This window comes from Protopterus annectens, chromosome 14.part0 (genome assembly GCF_019279795.1).
Source record: "Protopterus annectens isolate FY-2018-M chromosome 14.part0, PAN1.0, whole genome shotgun sequence".
NCBI classification, from domain to species: Eukaryota; Metazoa; Chordata; order Ceratodontiformes; family Protopteridae; genus Protopterus; species Protopterus annectens.
Genome location: NC_056748.1, coordinates 442079020 through 442098963, shown reverse-complemented (window position 1 = coordinate 442098963; position 19944 = coordinate 442079020). Strand labels below are relative to the sequence as shown.

General features: G+C 39.8%; 1 protein-coding gene across 1 annotated transcript in view; it reads right to left on the bottom strand.

Annotated features, from left to right (window-relative positions):
• CRMP1 (collapsin response mediator protein 1) overlaps window positions 1-19944 on the bottom strand; it is an 808535-nt gene that overhangs the window by 249098 nt on the left and 539493 nt on the right. Inside the window, exon 9 of the mRNA XM_044056207.1 lies at window positions 13374-13494. Within this exon, the coding sequence (XP_043912142.1) occupies window positions 13374-13494 (121 nt within the window). The remainder of the gene's footprint in view (window positions 1-13373; window positions 13495-19944) is intronic.

The following is a 19944-nucleotide window of genomic DNA, read 5'->3' as shown; positions in this document are numbered from 1 at the left end:
CAGAGAAAGCAATTAACAGAGTAAGCTGGAACTTTATGACCAGAGCAATGGAAGCATTTGCATTCCCTGATAAAATTATAAGGTTGATTAGGAGGATATATGAGGTATTAGAGGCAACAATTAAAGTGGGTGAGGTCCTCTCTGAGGATCTCTGTTGGAGCAGAGGAACCAGGCAGGGGTGTCCTTTCTCCCTTTATTATTTGCATTATATTTAGAACCATTAGCAAATAAAATAAGGGACTCCGAAATTCAAGGATATAATTGGTATGGTAGTCAAGAAAAGCTGGCTCTATTTGCAAATGACATTATTTTATATCTGACAAAAACCAGAAAGGGACATTACAGTGCTATGGAACATACTGAGACAGTTTCAAACCTCTTCAGGATACAAAATTAATGAAGCTAAAACAAACGTAATAGTGGTAAACTATATATATATATCCACATACAAACTGGTTCAACAATATCACAATATCCATACTTATGGGGACTTGATAAAATGAACTATTTACGAGTATGGATTAAAAATGATACCAGTATGGCAGCTAACGATATGTGGGAAGAGAGTTAAGAAAAGATAATACAAAAACTGAGAAAAATGTAAGCTCTGTTCTATGGATATCAATAGTAAGATGCAAGCAGTTAAATATTTTAGTCCCATTAGTCTTATACACAGGTCAGACATATTTTTATCAACCAGATGGGAAGTTGTGGATAGCAATTAATAAACGGCTGAAGAATTTTATCTGGGAGGGGAAGATGGCAAGAGTCAAATGAGATAAGATTATTCTTCCAGTAGAAGAGGGTGGTTTGGGATTACCCAATTTGAAGGAGTACTTCAGAGCAACACAGTTAAGGCTCCTATACATAACGTAAGCTGAAAACTATAATTAAAAATAGAAAGAGATGATGAAATGGGGGAAGCTCAAATAAGAAGGAGAGACTGGGGTTTTGGATGCAGACCTTAAAGGAGAAGAATAATACTCATATAAAATATTATATTCATAAAGTAGCAGAAGGTATTCTAAGAACTAAGTCAATACAGGAATGGAGAAAGGAGATTCTGATGATAGGGATGACTGCAATTAGGGATGCAGACAACAGGCAAGAGGGGGCAGGAATATATTGGATAAAACTGGCAAAGGAACCAAGGTATTTGGAGCAAGTAACTAGAGAGGGCAAGGTAATAGAATGGGAAGATGCCAAGAACCTATTTGGACTGCAGGTTAGAGATTGCCTTCCCTATCAAGGATTGATATCAGAGTCTAGGCAAAGAGAAGGAAATAGGGGGGTCCTAAACAAAAGACAAGCACTGGTAGAGTTTTTGGTGGAATCTAGAATAGAAGCTGCCATTAAGGAAGGAATCATTAGTAGAGCATATAAAATATTGCATGCTAAGTATAAGAATAAATCAGAGGAGGTTAGGAAGAATTGGGAAGAGATATTGGACAAGCAATGCACAAAAAATAATGGGGGATATATATACGTCTCCTAAATATGAAACAAAATCTAGAAGATTTATAATCTTTTCCTGGGAGTGTTTACATGGGTATTTTTATACTCCAAGCAGGCTCCAAGAATTTTTCCTCAGGTAGACAGCAATGTGATAGGGAAGAAAGAGGTAAATGGGAACATATTTTCTGGGGCTAATTATGATGGCTGTCAAAAAGCAATTACTAGAAAATGGAACTCAAAGTCTAAACCAACTTATTAGAAGTACAGAGATAAAACAACTGGAATGGGGATCTTTGAAAAAGGGAAGGAGCAAATTACATATGAAAGAATGGGAATGTGGGATCAATACATGCAGAGGAGGAAAGAGGTTTAAAAGAAGACGGGCTTTGAATGAGCTATGTAATGGTTGACTGCCAATGACTGGCTATATTAAAAGTGATATAAAATGTTTGCAGCTATAGATATGTTGACACAGTTTGTAAGGTATAATGTTTTCAACTGAGATTGTGTTGTTATGTTTTATTTTCATTTATATAAATGTAAGATTGCCTCTGTCATCACATTAACATTTAATGAAGATGTTTTTTGTTTAAAAAATAACCATACAGAATATTGGAATGGGATGATAGAGAGACTGGGATTTTGGATACAGTTAGGGGTACAGAGAAAAGGTAAGAAGGGGCTGGAATTTAATGGGAAAATGGCAAAGAAACCAAGGAATTGGAAGCAAATAATTATAGAGGGAAAGGTAATAGAATGGGAAGAGGCCAATAATTCATTTGGACTGCAGATGTGAGATTGCTTTCCCTATCAATGATTGATATCAGAGTATATGCAAAGAAAAAGGAATAGGGAGATCCTAAGTGAAAAACCAACACTAGTAGAGTTTGAAGTAGAATATAGAACAGAAGCTGGTGTTAAAAAGGGTTAATTAGTGGGGCATATAAAATATTGCATGATAACTACAGGAATCAATCAGAGGAGGTTAGAAAGGATTGGGAAGACAGACTGGATAAGTAATTCAGAAAGAAACAATGGGAGGATATATGTATGTCTCCCAAGTATGCAACAAAGTCTAGAAGATTTAGAATCTTTGCTTAGAAGTGTTTTCAGAAGTATTTTTTTAACCCAAGCTAACTCCAAATAATTTCTCCTCAGGTAGATTGCAAATGTTGGAGGTGTGATGGGGAAAACAGAGATAACTGGGAACATATTTTGGGAGTGTAATGAGTTGGCAGAATTTAAAAATGACCTGCAGACTACTCTGTTAGAAATACTAGGTGAGCAAATTGGTGTAACTAAGGAAATCATTTTGTTGAGCTGTGATACAGAATCAGAATCATCTAAACACATTTAGGCCTTGCTGAGTTTAATTCTGGTGGCTGCCAAAAAAGCAATTACCTGAAAATGAAAATCAAAGTCTAAACCAGCCATACTAGAAGTAGTGAATATAGTAACATAGACAAAATAACTGGAAGATGGATCTTTGGAAAAGGGCAGGAGCATATTACATAGAAAAATTAGGGATTGTGGGAGCAATACACGCAGAATAATATTTTGGGGGAGGAATGAGGTTTAAGGGAAGGCATACAGTGGATGAGCTATGTAATGTTTTACTGACAATGACTGTACAAAAGATTATAAGTGATGTATTATGTTTGCAATTCAAAATATGTCAATATGGTCTGTTTTCATTTATATAAATGTAAAATTGCCTATGTCATAAATGATAATTCAGTAAAAATTTTGTTTTTAACAAAAAGTCCTGTTCAAGATAAAACAGGATGCCCCACCCCCTAAAAAAAGCTCTGAATAAGCAAGACATTTATCTCTTCAAGATGATACGCCTGTAAAATGTATTGTACCATTTTGAAGTGTGGGCTCCACCAAGGCCCAATCCTTGTCTTTTAAAGCATTTTGCCCTGTAAGATTCTGTCACTTAAGGTATTCTCATTACCCATCCTCTATTCATTTATAAGCAACTGGACCTCAACCCTTTTCCACACAGTTTTGTAGAGGGATGGAAACCAGAAGAGAAGACTTGAAGATGGAAAGCCAAAAAATAACAGCCACACTAGTGACTGAAAGCCTTTACCCACCTTAATTTGAACCATGAACAACTGGCACGTGCCCATCTCCAACTCATTAGCTGCTCTGTAGTATATGCATTAGATGTACACAATCAGAATATACATACTATATTAGGCAGTAAGTACATTTTCATCATTACATTATTTATTTATTTATTTATTTCACATTTGTTAACTGGGTCCAACTGAGTTTGAAAACAAACCCATTTTCAGTGGAGACCCGAGGGGAAAAGCCCCAGCAAACATAAGTAAAGGTAAGCATACAGGACAAAAACTATTAAAAATAACAATGCAAATACAAAATTAACTATAAAGAGAAAAACAAAAGAAAAAAATTATGAACATTAAGGGTTGCACTGATAGTAGTGGTCAAAATGTACTACATATGAGAGTAAAAACAAAAAGATAACCGTTGTTCAAAAGAAGGACGATGTATAGGCATTGATAGGAAGTGTGAGGAAAAAGGACAAATACTGTGGAGAAAGAGAGGGGGAGAGAAAGGAGGGGGCTATAGTAGTATAGCTGAGGGTTTAGGAGGTTAGTTTAAGCAGAAGTTACTATCAGAGAAAGAAAGTTAGGAGATGCAACAATGTTATACAGTAGGTCAGATTAAAACTACGTGTGGTCAACGCAACAGCATAATTTCAAGTTTAGTAGGTGGAATTTAAGCTCCTTTTTAAAACAGGGAAAGGAAAGGTTGGATCTAATATGGAGAGGGAGTTTGTTCCAATTTAGTGAGACAGAGTGTTTATAAAGTAGTTTACCAATATTCCTTTTGGGTTTATAAACTGAGAGAAGATGCTGGTCAGCACTCCGGGGAGGCTGGGGGGGAGAGTAGACATGGGAGGTGAGAGCAGGGCAGGCAGAGGGGTTGTTGAGTATGCAAAAGGTAGCGTGGAGATGTGATTGTAGGAGAAGGTGTGGAAATTCCAACCACTGAAGTTTGTTTAGTGAGAGGCAGTGATGTGAAAAGAGTGGTTGATTTAGAATGAAACTGGCAATTTTGTTGTATGTTTGTTCCAGTTTCTGCACTGAGGTAGTTTGGATATTGGTAAGGATGGAGGAAGCATATAGAAGACTAGGTAAGAGAAATGCTTGAACAGGAGTGCGTTTAGTGGCAGTAGTGAGGACTTTTTTGTTCCTATAAAGAAGTCCAAGTTTTCGGTGGGTTTTTTGATGGCCTGTTGTATGTGCAAGTCAAATTTTAGTCAGTCATCAATTATTACCCCAAGGAGTTTAATGTGCGAGGCAGGGGAGATAGTGGTGCCATCTAGGGAGGAAAGAAAAAATTTGGATTTAAGGTGAGAGAGTGTCTGAGATAGGAGTTGAGTTTTCTTAGGGTTAAGGATTAGTTGTTTGTTTCTGAGCCATTCTTCAACAGAGATAAAGGAATTATGTGTTAGTGTGTGTAGTTCAGAGATAGTATTGGAGATAGATAAGAGAGAAGAGTCGTCTTCATATTGTATTGCAGATGAGAGACTGCAGGATGAATGTATATTGAAAAGGAGTGGTCCAAGTATGGAGCCTTAGGGTACTCCTGTTTAAACAGCAAGGAAGGGTGAGAAAGCCTGCTGCCATCTAACAGCTTGTTTTCTGCCAGTAAGGTAGGATTGGAACCAGCTAAGAGTAGAAAGAGAGAGGTTTAGATCTGAAAGTTTGTTCAGAAGGATGGGATGAGACAGTGTTGAAGGCTTTAGAGACATCAAGGAATAGACAGGAGATGAGGAGGTTGTTGTCATTAGCTTCTGCAACCTTTAGAGTAAAGGATAGTAAGGCAGTCGGGGTACTGTGTTTAGGGAGGAAACCATGTTGCGAGGGGGTGAGGAGATTTTCATGTATGAGATAGGACAGCAGTTGAGTATGCATACATTTTTCAAGGATCTTAGAGAGTGGTGAGAGAATAGCGATTGGTCTAGGGTTCAACAGAGTTGCCACCTTTGTGCAGAGGAGTGGTATAGAAGGATTTCCATATTTCCGGTACGGTAGATTCCCGAACGAAGTGGTTGATTAAGACAGATGCAGGGAATGCAATAAAGTCAGCATCAATTTTCAGAAATTGAGGGGGGAGTTTATCAGTGGAGGGAGAGCATGGTTTTTGTTTAAGAAGCAGGGATTTGATATATTTAGTAGAAACAGGTCATAAGGTAAAAGGCCGAGAGACAGAGTAGCATAGAGGTTTAGGGGGAGATGAGGGTGACACATAAGAGTTGGGATGAGCAGAGTTACCAGAGGGTAGGAGTTTAGAGATGCTGTCTATGAAGTGTCTGCTGAGTAAGTCTGCAGTTTCAGAGGGAGAGTGATATGGGAAAGGGTTAGGGATGGTAGGAGAACCAGTGTGGAGCAGGGAGTTGATAGTACTCCAGAATTATTTGGGATCATATGGATGAGAGCTTTGAAATTTAGTGAAATATTGGCATTTATCAAAAATAATAAGTTTTTTACATGATTTCAGAGTTGCTATCTGATCAGATTGCAACCAGTGGATTAACCAGCCACCTAGAATGCTCCGATGTCAAATACGCTATTGTGTTCCAGACACTGCATGTAAATAAACCTAGGTCAAATCCTAAATACCTTATTGGCAAGTATGTCCAACAAATGACACTGCTGTTTGTAACTTACTTGTTGGGGCTAAACATTACACATAACATTTGAGATGTAGATCTACTCATTTTGAACTGGGAAAATTAGCATAACTGCTAAAGGACCTTTACCATATTTCCAGTGTCTCCTTAGGCTTATGAAAGGCAATTTAAACATCAGTGGCATAAAATTAACACTGCTGTTTACCTGTCTGACCCATGGAGATTAAATTATACAAAAAAAATTAAAAAAAAGGCTCAGTATTGTGTGGGCTAGGAGCCCTACTATCAATGCAGAAACCAGAGAGGATGAAGGAGATTCCTTACATACACAACAGCATATTTTCTTATAAGGATAAAGTTTAATATTCACCTGGGAAGACCAACTACAGTACTTTTACAACTGTCCCAATGCCTCATTAAACTTCAGTGTGAACCCAAAGGTGTAAAGCATACTAAAAAATAGGCCCGCAGCACACAGTCAAGGATATTTTTCTATATCTACAACAACTATCACAAATGGGGATCAGGCTGCCTTTACCTGTCCTATTACTCCTAATACTCTGTGTACACAGTCCAGAGATTGTGGCCTACCATAAAGCTGACCTATGGTGAAGCCCATCAAACCTGACAATGTACAGTTGTGACCCACCATCCACCTCTTTGCTGGACATCCTTGTTTCCTCTTACCTTCTTCCTGTCTGTCCCAAATCTTCTACACCAGATGTTCTGCTTTTCTGCACATATGTCTGAACCACCGTAATCTGTTCTCTTTGATCTTTTCTGCAACTAGAGCTACTTTGGCTTCTGCTCATATGTCCTCATGCATCCTACCACCCTTCTCAGACCCTTCATCTCCATCACTTCTAGCTTCCTCATATGCTCTGCCTTCACTGTCCAGGTTTATGTACCATACAGTAGTACTGGTCACACTACTGTCTTGTACACCTTACTTTTCAGCTTCTTTGGCATTCTTCTGCCATTCACTACACCTGAGACTCTATGCCAGTTGGCTGCAAGCTCCTCTGATTCTAGCTTTGAACTCTTTATTCAGACTTCCCTTCTTGCCATACACTTGCAGCTATTAACCTTTTACACTATCTTCCCTTCTTTCTCAATTCCCAGCTTCTTCTGATTTCCCCATTTTGCTGCCATTATCACTGTATTATCTGTGCTTCTTGCTCAGAGTCTACCTGTAATGCCACATCATCTGCATGCAGCAACTTTGTTGATCTGTCCCCTCCGACCTGTTCACTAATGTAGTCCATCGCCAGTATGAGCAACAGTTGAATCAGAAGTGAACTCTGGTGCACACCAACTTCCACTGGGAAGCCCTCTGTGAGACTGAACACTGTTCGTACTTGAGACATTGGGTCCTTGTACATAGCCTGCATTAATTCTACCAATGTTCTGGCACTTCAAACCACTGCAGGACTGCCCAACCTTGTCATATGTTTTCTTCAAGTCTAGGAATGCCCAGATGGACTCCTTCCTCATCTCTAGCTTCTACTCAAATATATGTCTCACTTTAAACACCGGGCCACTTGTGCTGCATCCTGATCTGAATCCAAACTGCTCATCTCCCATCTTACTTTCAGCTGTTCTGTGTATCCGTTTACAAATTACCCTCTCCAGAACTTTCATGCAATGTGAAAGGAGTTTGATGTCTCTATACTGTCCACAGTTGTGGATGTCCCCTTCGTTCTTGTACACTGACATGAGTATGCTTATTCTTCAGTCATCTAGGATATGCCTTTCTCTCCACACTGCTATGAGTACCCTTAGGAGCCATTTCTCCCCTATTTCACCCACAATCAGCTGGAATATTCCTGTGGCCTGTTAATTATGATGCAATGACAGTGATCCCCAAGTCCTTGGCCAGCATCCAGATCAGTCTGGTAAGGCTGCACGAGGGGTTAGACAAGATTCCCCCTGTTTGTTTATGCACCATATGACTATGGTACTGTCTGTCCAAATTTGCAGGGTTCCTGGGCTCAAATGCTGTTCAAAAGCTTAAATGGCTAGAAAAACTGCTAACATTTCCTTCAGACTGATATGCAACTGCCTCTGTTGTGGGGACCAAACACCCTGTACGCTCACAGGACTAAGCTGGGCTCCCCAAGCTATGTCTGAGCTGTCTGTCATGATGGACTTGTCTGCCTGAGGTAGAGTGAAGGTTGCTTCTGGGTTGTTTTGTATGGTACATTTCTACCACAGAAGCTCCTTCTTGACGCATGGGAGCAACGGAAGAAGGGATTCTACAGGCTGAGAGTGTTGTTCCCAGACATTTTTGAGAAACCACTGGATCTTCCAAATCTGAAGCTTGTTAACGGACCATTATGATACATAAAGCCATGTGACTTAGGGTCCTTAAGAACTCTTTGGCAGAGATAATATGTTTTATAAACAAGTGGTTCTGTGAGGGAGACTATCTTGTTCTGAGGGAGAATTGTCTTCTGTTGGATGGACTCTATCATGGCTCTCAGAAACAGGAATCTTGACTGGGGAGTCATCTGAGACTTCTGTACATTCAACAGGAGACCCTCCTTTTGGAAGTAGTCTACAAACATCTGGAGGGCATCTAGTATCTCTGAAGTGGAAGTTCCTTGGATGTGACAGTCATCTAGGTGGGAATAGATATGCACCCCCAGTATTCTGCAATGTGCTATTAGGGGAGCAAGCATTTTGTGAACACTCTTGTTGTGGTATAGAGTCCAAATGGAAGAGCACAAAACTGGAAGTGGGAGACTGAGGCTACTAACCATATTGCTGTGGCTGACAGCTATAGGTACATGAGGGTAGACATCCTTTAGGTCGATTGTAACCATGGAGGCATCCTGAAAAAGCACGGGCAAAAGTAGATGAATACTGAAAAATCATGAGCAAAAGCTTTTGCAGAGTAAGCATCTTGTATTTTGGGACATGAAGGAATTTGTTCGGCCTTGGGAGATCTAGGATAGGTTCCTTCTTTTTCTTGGGACCAGAAAGAGTCTTGAATAAAAACCTTTCCTCTCTTCACCTGGTAGAAATAGCTGTATGGACACTTGCCTCAGCAAATCATTGATAATCGGTGGCAAGAGATCTTCTTGCATGCTCAAAAGGGAGGGAATTTTCCTAAACTGGATAAAGTATTTCTTTTTATAATGCTGAGAACCCATTGATCCCTTGTAATGGTCTTCCACTGGTTTACGAAGAGGGAAAGCCTGCCTTCCAGAAGCCTGGGAGGGAGGCGGGGGGGGGGTAAGCAAATAGTCACATTTACCTGTATGTGGGGTGTGCTCTTGGCAGCACTCAATCTCTGAGGCTGTTCTGATTGCCATCTTCTTGACTCCATTGGCCTTTTTCCACAGGGAGGCCCCCCTTGCCTTGTCTAGGTGGGAGGTGCCAAGCCTTACACGGGTAGTTTCTATAGTATCTCAGAGTTAGGGATAAGTAGATTTCTTTAACAGGTTTAATCTGTTTGCATTTTGCCTTGTTTCACTGGGGTCCAAACAGGAACTCTTTCTCCAGTGGAGTATCCAATAACTTTGTTTTAATCTGCTGTGACAATGGCTGAGTTCTTAGCCAATGGTGTCTGTGTATAGCTAATCATGTGGCAGCTGTCCTGCAAGAAACATCTAAGGCATCATAACCACATTTCAAGGAGTGGCTCCTTACCTGTAAGGCTTCTCTGGCAATGCACTGCATCTCCTTGTATGAGGTTCTCTTTGACATGGAATTAAGTTTAGTTAACATTTTGTCTTGAAGTGATTCCAAATATTTTATCATATGAAATTGACAATTTAATGCTCTTATGGCTAGGGTAGCAGAGATATAAATTTTCTTGCCAAACTTGTCCAGTACTCTGTTCTCCCTGCTCTCCCTGTCAATAAGTAATGGGTGCCTGGATGACCTTTTGGTAGCCTCAGAGGAGATTACTGAGGGATCAGCTTTAGGATTTTGGTAGAGATGTTTGTCTGGTGTCCTAGGAGCATGTGGTATGGAATCCAGGTACAGTGTTATGTCTTCAAACACCTTATCTAACACTATGTGTACTGGGGGAATAGCCAATGATCAAGGGGAGGGTAAGCTTACTAGTTCTCTTGAATGTGTCTGAGCTTGGGGGAACTGTTTCCCTCTAGTGTTTTTGAGCTTGAAAAAACTTTACTTTCTTGTTAAAGGCTTCTTTCATTTTATGTAACATATTCCCGAAGGAAAATTATTCAGGTGGGGAGGCAGAAGAGAGTGTGTCTGAATCACAGTAGGTTTGGTATTGCAAGTAACCGGAGTAGGTAAGTTCTTCCTCATCAGAGGATGAAGAGTCCGCCTTCTCTTGGAAGGTTATATCCTAGTCCATTTGGTAGGAGATGGGAAGACTTCAGAAGTCTGTGGAAGGTTCTCTAGCTTTAATGAAAGCCATGAATTCATGTGTTATCTTAACCAGGTCCTGGACTTTGGGCTGCAGCCCAGGGGCTGAGGCAGAGCCGAGGCCACAGTGGGGGTATGTTTCAATTTTAACGTTCATTTAAGAGGCATAGCCAAAGGATGCGGTTGATAGAGCCCTACTTTAGAAGGAGCATCGCAAGTCTGCAGAGAGGTGAGGAATCCATGTGGAACCACTTCTTGGACATCAGAAGCTGATGCCTGCATAGCGACATCAGACCTAAATGACACATGAGCATGGTAGCAGTTACGGGAAGGCTGAGGACAGATCCCTTTCTGTTACTCATTTGTAAAGAGATTTTGCATTTTGAATCTTATGGCATCTTTTGAAGAATAGCAACAGTACCTTGTGAAAGACTGACAGTGAATGCTGCATATTGTGATCTTAATATAACATTCATTACTATCCATGTAAGGGAATAACTGACAAATTCAAATGATTAGAAGCCAGCTCATACATAAGTAAATGGATAAGACTCTACTTAACAGGACAAAACAAATCAGGGTGAAGGGTTGCCTTCCTTTGTGACTTGGGGTTATCAGTAGTGGCTCACAGAGATGTGTACTGGGGCTATTTATTTCTGACCATTCTTTTCAGATAAATATGTGAGAAATGTGATCTGGATAACCAAATACACTGATAATGTTAAACTAGTAGCAGTTTCTTTTATAAACGATGCCAAAGTATTCTAAGGGGGGGGGGGGGGTCATGAAAACACATACTCTATGAAGTAGTCATGACTGCTGCTTTAATGTGAGTAAATGTTCCATCATGAGACCTGGCAAAAAAGACATAAATTTTGTCTACAAAACGAATGGTCAAATTGCAAAAAAATGGCAGCATCATTAAAGATGTAGGGACAGTGGTATGCAACAATTTAAATGTTAAATTTAAATGTATTTATCAAAGCCAGGAAAGTATATTCTCTAGGCCATCTAATTCTGAAGGACATGCCTAATCATTCCAGAAAGACCAATGCGCGACTTTATACCTCCCTGATCTATTCCTTTACTAAATAAGCTTTTGTATAATATAGATTTCAATCAAGCACCCTGAACTAGGATGAATATTTGCAAAATACCTGATTACAAAAATCACAGGTCTGAAAAAACTTGAAAGTTTTCAGAAAGGTTCTCATATTTAGCTTTTATAGTTTATTTAAATGTAACCTCTACCTGAACTATAACGGTTTGATACATTTTTATTTATTATATATTTAACATTTGTTGTTTGACATTTGTTAACTGGGTTGGTACAACTGAGCTCAAGCCCATTTTCAGTGCAAACCGAAGGAGAAAACTTCCAAATACTTATGCAATTATATAAAAATAAGCAAAGTAAAAAATATTCAAAGTAAACAAAAAAAAATAAACAAAGAGGCATACAGTGAAAACAATAACAAGATATAACAGTTTACAAATATGAGGCATAAACATAATTATGGTATGGACAATAAACCAACAGATGAGAAGTATCATTATACATATTTATATTACATAAGAAATAGGGGTAGAGCTGTTATAGCAATAACCCACGCCTGGGTGTGGGTAATGTGGGATTTACCCACGGATGGCGTGGTTTGGTCGCCCGAGGGACCAAACAAAGACAACCGTGGGTAAATCCCGCATTACCCACACCCAGAAGTGGGTTATTGCTATTATACTATGACATTATTTAAGAAAAGAAAGATTTACTTTTCTTAAATAATGGCATTGTATAATGCCTCTTTGCTGCCCTTCCGCAGCTGTCTGGTATCCGTGGCAGTTCTGATGTACTGCGCATGCCTACGCAGTACATCAGAGCTGTGGCCAAAAGCAACGGAGAAAGCAAGATCTCCGTTGCTTTTTACTGTTTCGCTATATTAAATGGGTTTAACATAGCGAGACAGCTTTAAAATAAGCAACGGAGATGTCCGTTGCTTATTTTAAAGCTGTCTCGCTATGTTAAACCCATTTAACATAGTGAAACAGTAACGGAGATCTTGCTTCCGTTTTAAACCTGTCTCGCTATGTTAAATGGGTTTAACATGGCGAGACAGTTTAAAATAAGCAACGGAGGTCCGTTGCTTATTTTAAAGCTGTCTCGCTATGTTAAACCCATTTAACATAGCGAGACAGGTTTAAAAAAAAAGCAACGGAGAAAGCAAGATTTCCGTTGCTTTTTACACACTGTGTCGCTATGTTAAAGGAGTTTAACATAGCGAGACAGCTTTAAAAAAAGCAACGGATATCTCTGTTGCTTTTTTTAAACCTGTGTCGCTATGTTAAACTCTTTTAACATAGCGACACAGTGTTTTAAAAGAGACTTATACTACTGGAAAAAGTCCGGGCGACCGGACCTTTTTCCATTAGTATAAGTCGATTTACAACGTGCACGCTGGCCAATCAGTGTGCACGTTTTATAATATTAATGGGGGGTCATGGTATAATTAAGCATTAATCATTATGAACGTGTTTGCAGCAAATCTTAAAAATAAATATCAATAATACAAAAAAAAAAAAATGACAAATGCATCACAGAATGCCTTCCAACCTTATGGAATAAGGTTTCTTTTGCGGTCAGAATTCAATCATTACATTTCTACAAAAATAATTTGAAGCAGAAAACATAAACATAGAGATTTATCTATTATTTTTTAACACCAGCAGACTGCAAGCTTGACAACCCAGACAACAACTTTTATTATCATTATTAACACATATTCATTACTCACTAAAGGTAGCCATCAAAAGTAAATTTCGTTTAGAAATGTATAAAAATGTTGTTTAACAAATGAACTATAACATAATAACACCTTCATATGTGCAGATGAAGGGTGGTTACCTTTTTTCCTGGCTTGGGCAATCACATCGGCAGCACTTTTACTCATCACCTTGGTGATATATACTGGGCAGTTGATCCTATTGGCTATAGTGATGGCACGAAACACAGCTTCTGCCTCCAACTATCCAAAAAAAAAAAAAAAGAGAGGCAAATTTCAATTGTCAGTAAGCTAAAAGCAAGTTCAGTGTTTTAATTTAAGAAGTTACTTTTGCATTATGCTTTCATTAATACGTTTGTCTGCTATAAGAGTTTCTATTAAGATAAGAACTCTCTGTAATTGCTTCTTTATTGTATTTTCATTTCAACAACAAATCATCCACAAGTCACCCATTCTTAGCTCTTTCTGTCTGTTACCCCCATCATCTCCTTCAACATATGCACACCGCCTGCTTTTCAAACTACTACAGTGTACATGATACAAATACTTGGACACTGTCATGCATAATTTTATACAACTGCAACTTCTGTGAATTTGATGAGTCTTTAGTGGACAAAACTTCAGTTTAACTCACCAACATTCAACTTGGTGATCATTGTTTGACATCAGACTCACTGGCAGTGAAGCTTTCAGTTTGTTCAGAGATATACTCAGGAATTACTATAGTTAACTAAGGGCATGTGGGTGTTTTGATCACAACACTGAAAGTTGCTCAGTTTCTTTCCCACTGCAAAAATGCCTTTTGTAGATCTTTAAGGTGAACGTGAAGTTTCAACTAACTGTAATTTGGTGAGATGTAATGAAAGTGCTTTCAATAAATTTAACTGCTTAAACATGCAATGCCTCAATCTTGTTTTTTTGTCTCGCAAACTTGTTTTATTTAACAGTTTTAAATGGTTCTTATCTGAATACCACTATGCAATTTACCTTCTCTGATTAAATAATTAATGTTAGAATAGACTGCTCCCATCTCTTACTCTTAACTTACAGCACATTTTGCATACTGCCTTATGTATGTTACATACTGAAAATTATTTATCTATGTGGACATCTTTGTATAACTTATGTTATTTTATTGCCTTATCTACTTCATATAAGCTGATCTCTACTGACTTCCACTAAAAGTAAGCCAAAAGGTAGTTGGACCACCCAAATAACATCACATCAATAAAAGTGAATAACACCTATAAATATGAAGGATACAAGATGATCCATCCATGTGTTGGAACTCTATACAACGGACCTACAGAAACAGTAATTTCCAAACTGAAAATAAGGTTATAGCGCCTACAAAATGATAAGACCTATTCTCCATAAGCCTAATAAAATATCTTGTTGTCTCTTTCACTTTGTCTTTTTATGTGTTTCTATATGGAAATACAATACTTTGTAGTCCAAGTACATTTTTTTACCTATTACATGAATTTAAAAGCACATCCAGTACTAGAAATTCATTTCTACCCTCTCTGTAGAAGTTTCCACCACTCAGTCAATGTTTGGCAAGGACTGTAGGACAGAATAAAGGTTCAGCAGGTAAGAATACTAACTGAATGAAATCATAAAAATACATAACACAGCTGTTCTTCAAAATAAAATCCTTTCAAGTGATGTTTTTCATTTACTCAAGTTGTTATCATAAATATTACCACAAGGGGGCAGAAGAAAACTACCTTTTCCATGAAAAAAAACCTGCTTGCTTTCATCTAAAAACTGCTGCTAGATTTAGGTCTCCCATTTTCATACAACAAACAGCATTACAATAAACTGTATCTTCAAAGCAACAAAACAACATTACAGTAAACTATTATTAAACACAGTTCCAACAACAATAATTACGAACGCTGCTTTCTTTACCTTAATTCTTTTTCAAGTTAGCCTTATTTAGAAATTAAAACGTGTGGACGTGTCTTCCCTTGTTTTCTGCAGCACTAATAATGCTAAACTGAAAGATATGCTCTGATGATAGCTTGGAACCATATCAGTGTACACATAATCTGTTTTACGTGCTACATGATTAGCCACTGCAGTCCCTCGGCACACTTCCTGAATAGCTACTGCAAGCAGATTTGAAATGCAGTCACCTTATATAAAAGGGTAAAATTGCTTGTCAATAAAAATTTTATTTATTTATTTTACGTTTGTTGACCAGATTTGTCTGGCTGAGCTAGTGGCTCATTTTCAGCAAAGACCCGGGGAGAAAAGCTCCACAGTGAGATAAAATTATACAACAGATACAAAAACTTAAAAATACATTTCAGTTACATACACATAAAAAAGAATTATACATTCAGGAGTACAGAATAAGTTTCAAAAACATCTGTACAATATTTGCAATGGTAGAGAAGTGATGTAGAGAAACCAAAAAGCACTTTTGTGAGGAAAAAGATATTGAAAAGGAAATGTACATCTAGGATGGACTCCGTAAACCAACATAGAATAAACTTAAGATATACAATCAGAGGTATATAGAAGGGGTTTGTGGTAATAAACATGGTATGAACTGGTGAGAGATAAAAGAGGAGAGACAGTAGCAGGTGACAAGGATAGTCTAAAAAATCAGCAGAATAACGTGTTTATAGTAAATTACCATTGAGTGATATGGAGAGAAATAGGAGAAAAAAAATACTGAAGATGAAAGATGAAAGAAGGGAGGTTGGGATCGGGGAAAAGAATAGATAAAAGGAAGCTGTTAGCGGACAATGCAGGTGGAAGATTAGACAAGGAGGATGGGATGTGAAAGGAAGTAGTGGGATGGTGTAGGTTAGATAGGCAGAGGAGAGAGGGTATTGGTAACATGGGCAGAGGAGAGAGAGGGGTGTTGGATACTAAGGAGAAAGAGTGTCATGGGGGATTAAATTAATTTAAATTAAACCCAAGATGTCACATAGCTGGTGTGGAGGTCTAAGAATTGGTGACACTGGCCTTACGTTGGCCTTACACTTTAATTTTTGCAGCCATTTCATTTCTCAGGCTGCCCATATTTTGTAGATAGCTATGAAAGTAATGTGTGCTCCTCTGATACAATGTGCCATTTTCAGGAGAGACCCAAAATGATATTTATATAGACAGAAATTTTGCAAGAGCATCAGGAAAACTCCCCTACTGTTTTCAATAAGTGCTGCTCAATCTTTACATCCACATGACCTGTCATGAACTCTGGTGTGTAGACCTGAACTGAATGTCTCATCTGATGGATGGTATCGTCAGAGTACAGCACGTAGTCCTATTGCACTGCTAGTACTGGGATGGATATTCAGTTTGTTGGAGTGGGGATAAAACTAACAGCCTTCTGTCTTTTCTCACTTTAGAGGTGTGTGTGTGCTATCTGCTGAGGCACTGACACTGTATGCCTGTATTAGATACATAAATGACCGCAATATGTAGTGGGAAAGTAAATACAGAACATTATGATTGGGTGTCCGATCATAACCAACTTGTTATGTGTTCAAGACATAGATGCCAAAAATTCACCTTGAAAGCATCCATGTTGAGAACATGTGATAAAGGGTTACGATTGATTATCCAATCATAATTGTTTATAGCAGCCACAGCCCTTAAGGCTAAATAACACACCTGATACTCTTGTTATAGGTGACTCTATTGTCAGACACACTGACGTCCCACTCACCAGGCTGAATAAAGAGAAGGTCACAGTGAGCTGCCTGTCGGGTGCTAGGATCTGACACATAATGGAAGCACTCAGGTCACTCCAAAGCAAATACAAATATGACTCAGTCATTGTACATGCTGGTGTGAATGACCTGAGACGTACCTCCCTGGACTACATGAAAAGAGACATAGAGGAGCTCTCTGATCATGTAGCCCAGGCTGGTATGACCCTGACCTTGAGCAGCATCTTACCCTCACCTAGAATGATGCCACAGTACAAAGAAAAAATGATCGATTTTAACAATTGGCTAAAATTTTGGTGTCATTCAAAGGGGATCCAGTGTCTGTCAGCCTGGGATGACATGCTCGACAAGCCACGCTGCTTCGCTAGGGACAGCTTGCACCTGTCACCACTGGGCTTTCGGATATTGGCAAAGGCTCTTGCCACCCCATAGTGCCTTTTTTAGGCAAGGCTCAAAAGTCAAACCCACCCCCATAGACAGCACAAGGAACAAGAAACTAAGGGTAATGCTGCTAAATGCCAGAAGTCTTAATCTCAAGATGCACGCACTCGAAGCTCTCCTCAGTATGGAGAACATCGATATCTGTGCAGTGACAGAAACCTGGTTCAAGGCTCCAGAGAGCACCCCAGCACTACCAGGCTATACCTAATATCATGCTTTTCGGCCCAAAAACCGGACCGAACCACAAAAGGAGGGGGAGTTTCCATATTTATCAAGGATATCCACACCTCCAGGTTAGTGGCATTGCATGAAGTATCGGAGACCATCCATGTGCAACTAACAGTGGGCAAGACTGCTTTTCAGTTTATAGCATCCTACAGACCACCCTCTCAAAGTCAGGAATCCCATTCGGCTTTCCTGAAAACATTGGAGAACATGAAGATCTCTCCGAACACCATTATATTGGGCGACTTCAACTACCCAAACATTGACTAGAAGCACTACTCAAGCCCCAGCACCTTAGCCCAAAGATTCCTGGAAATTATAAACTCAAATGCTATGGAACAACTAGTCACCACTCCCACAAGAGGGGACAACATACTAGACCTGATCATTACCAACATGGGGACTCTATGCTCCACACCAGAAGTATATCCCTCATTGGTAAGATCAGACCATAAATTAATTTCACTGGATGTCCACATCCCGACCCCACCCCAGCCCAGAAAACCACAGTGAAAAACTTCTCAAAAGCGAACTTCTCACTTCTCAAAACTGAAGTGGAATCCTTCAAGGCCCCAGGGCCAGTGGAAACTACAGCCCAAACTGCAGAATCCTATATAAATGCATTCTACAGACATCTCCAGGAATGCATGGATCATGCTATCCCAAACAAAACCAAGACCCAATCATCCAAAGGCAGGCATCCAGTCTGGTGGACCCCTGCCATAAATAAACTGTACAACAGAAGGAGGAAGCTACTACATGATAGAGCAAAATCCCTAATAGGGAAGGCATCTCTGATCAGTACTAGCAAATAATTATGATCCCTCATAAAATCCTCCAAGGCCAGCTTCGAGAGAAAAATTGCACAGGACACCAAAGACAATCATAAGGCTTTTTTCAGTTATGTTAGAAACCTGGGATGCAACTCCCAGACTTGTTCTGAGTTGATTCTAAACGACAAAAATACACTGAACCCACAGACATCGCCAATATCCTGGCAGACAGGTTCAGTGCAAACTTCTCCCCCCCTCCCCCTCAAAAGAGCAAGTATCTATCCCGGCAGAGGGCTGCCTCCCAAACATCTCAGTTGCTCAGGTGAAGGCTGCCCTCTCCAAAGCAAAAAACACTGCTTCCATGGGACCAGATGGCATCCCAGGTTGCGTCCTACATGAACTACAAGAGGAACTAATCCCTCAAATAAAACAGCTATACAATCTCAGCCTCACTACAGGATATGTGCCCACAGAATGGCGTACAGCAACAGTGGTCCCACTCCACAAAGGTGGAGCCTCTACGGACCCTGGAAACTATCACCACATAAGCCTGACTAGCTTAGTCTGCAAGGCTATGGAGAGGATCATCATGGAGCTCATAAACAAAGACATTGGGGACCTACAGACACTAGATCCTACCCAGTTCGGCTTTGTCAAGGGCAGATCCTGCCTTTTGAACCTGGTTGACTTCTTTGAAACAGTCACCAATCCATAGATGAAGGGAAGGTAGTCCACACAGCCTATCTGGACCTTGCAAAGGCATTTGACACAATACCCCACTCGGGCATCATAGATAAGCTATCCAGCTTAAATATAAACCCCTATGTCACAAGATGGGTCGCAAACTGGCTCAAAGACAGAACCCACAGAGTGAGAGTTGCTGGAGCCATGTCAGACTTGAAACCGGTCACAAGTGGCATCCCACAGGGTTCTGTCCTGGGACCACTCTTGTTCAGTATATACTTTTCCAAGGTACAGGCAAATGTGGGAGGACTATGGCTCACCAAGTTTGCAGACGACTGCAAACTGGGCGCCATAATCAACTCTCCAGCTGACACAAACATCCTTCAAAAAGGTCTCACAGAGACAGATAACTGGTGCCAGCGCCATGGTTTAAAGCTAAATGCCAAAAAATGTATAGTCATACCCTTTGGCAAAAACAATGTGCCCACAAATTACCACATAGGTGGAAACCCATTAAGTACAGAGAAAGTTATTAGGGACCTGGGGACCCAAGTTGATAGCAATCTCTCCTTTGAAAACCACATTGCCAAAGTGGTTAGAAAGACCTTCTGCATAGCCCACCTCATCACGAAGGGTTTCACATCTAGATCAAGAGAGGTAATCGTGCCCCTTTATTCATCCCTCATCAGGCCCATCATAGAATACAATGCCCCTTTTGGGATGTACCTTACCCGACACCTGCAGCAGTTAGAAAGACCCCAAAAGTATCTCACCAAGAGGATCAAGGGTCTCAAACAGATGCCATATGCTGCTCGGTTAAAAAAACTCCAGCTCTACTCAGTTGCATACCGCCTACTTTGAGGCGATCTATGCCTGAC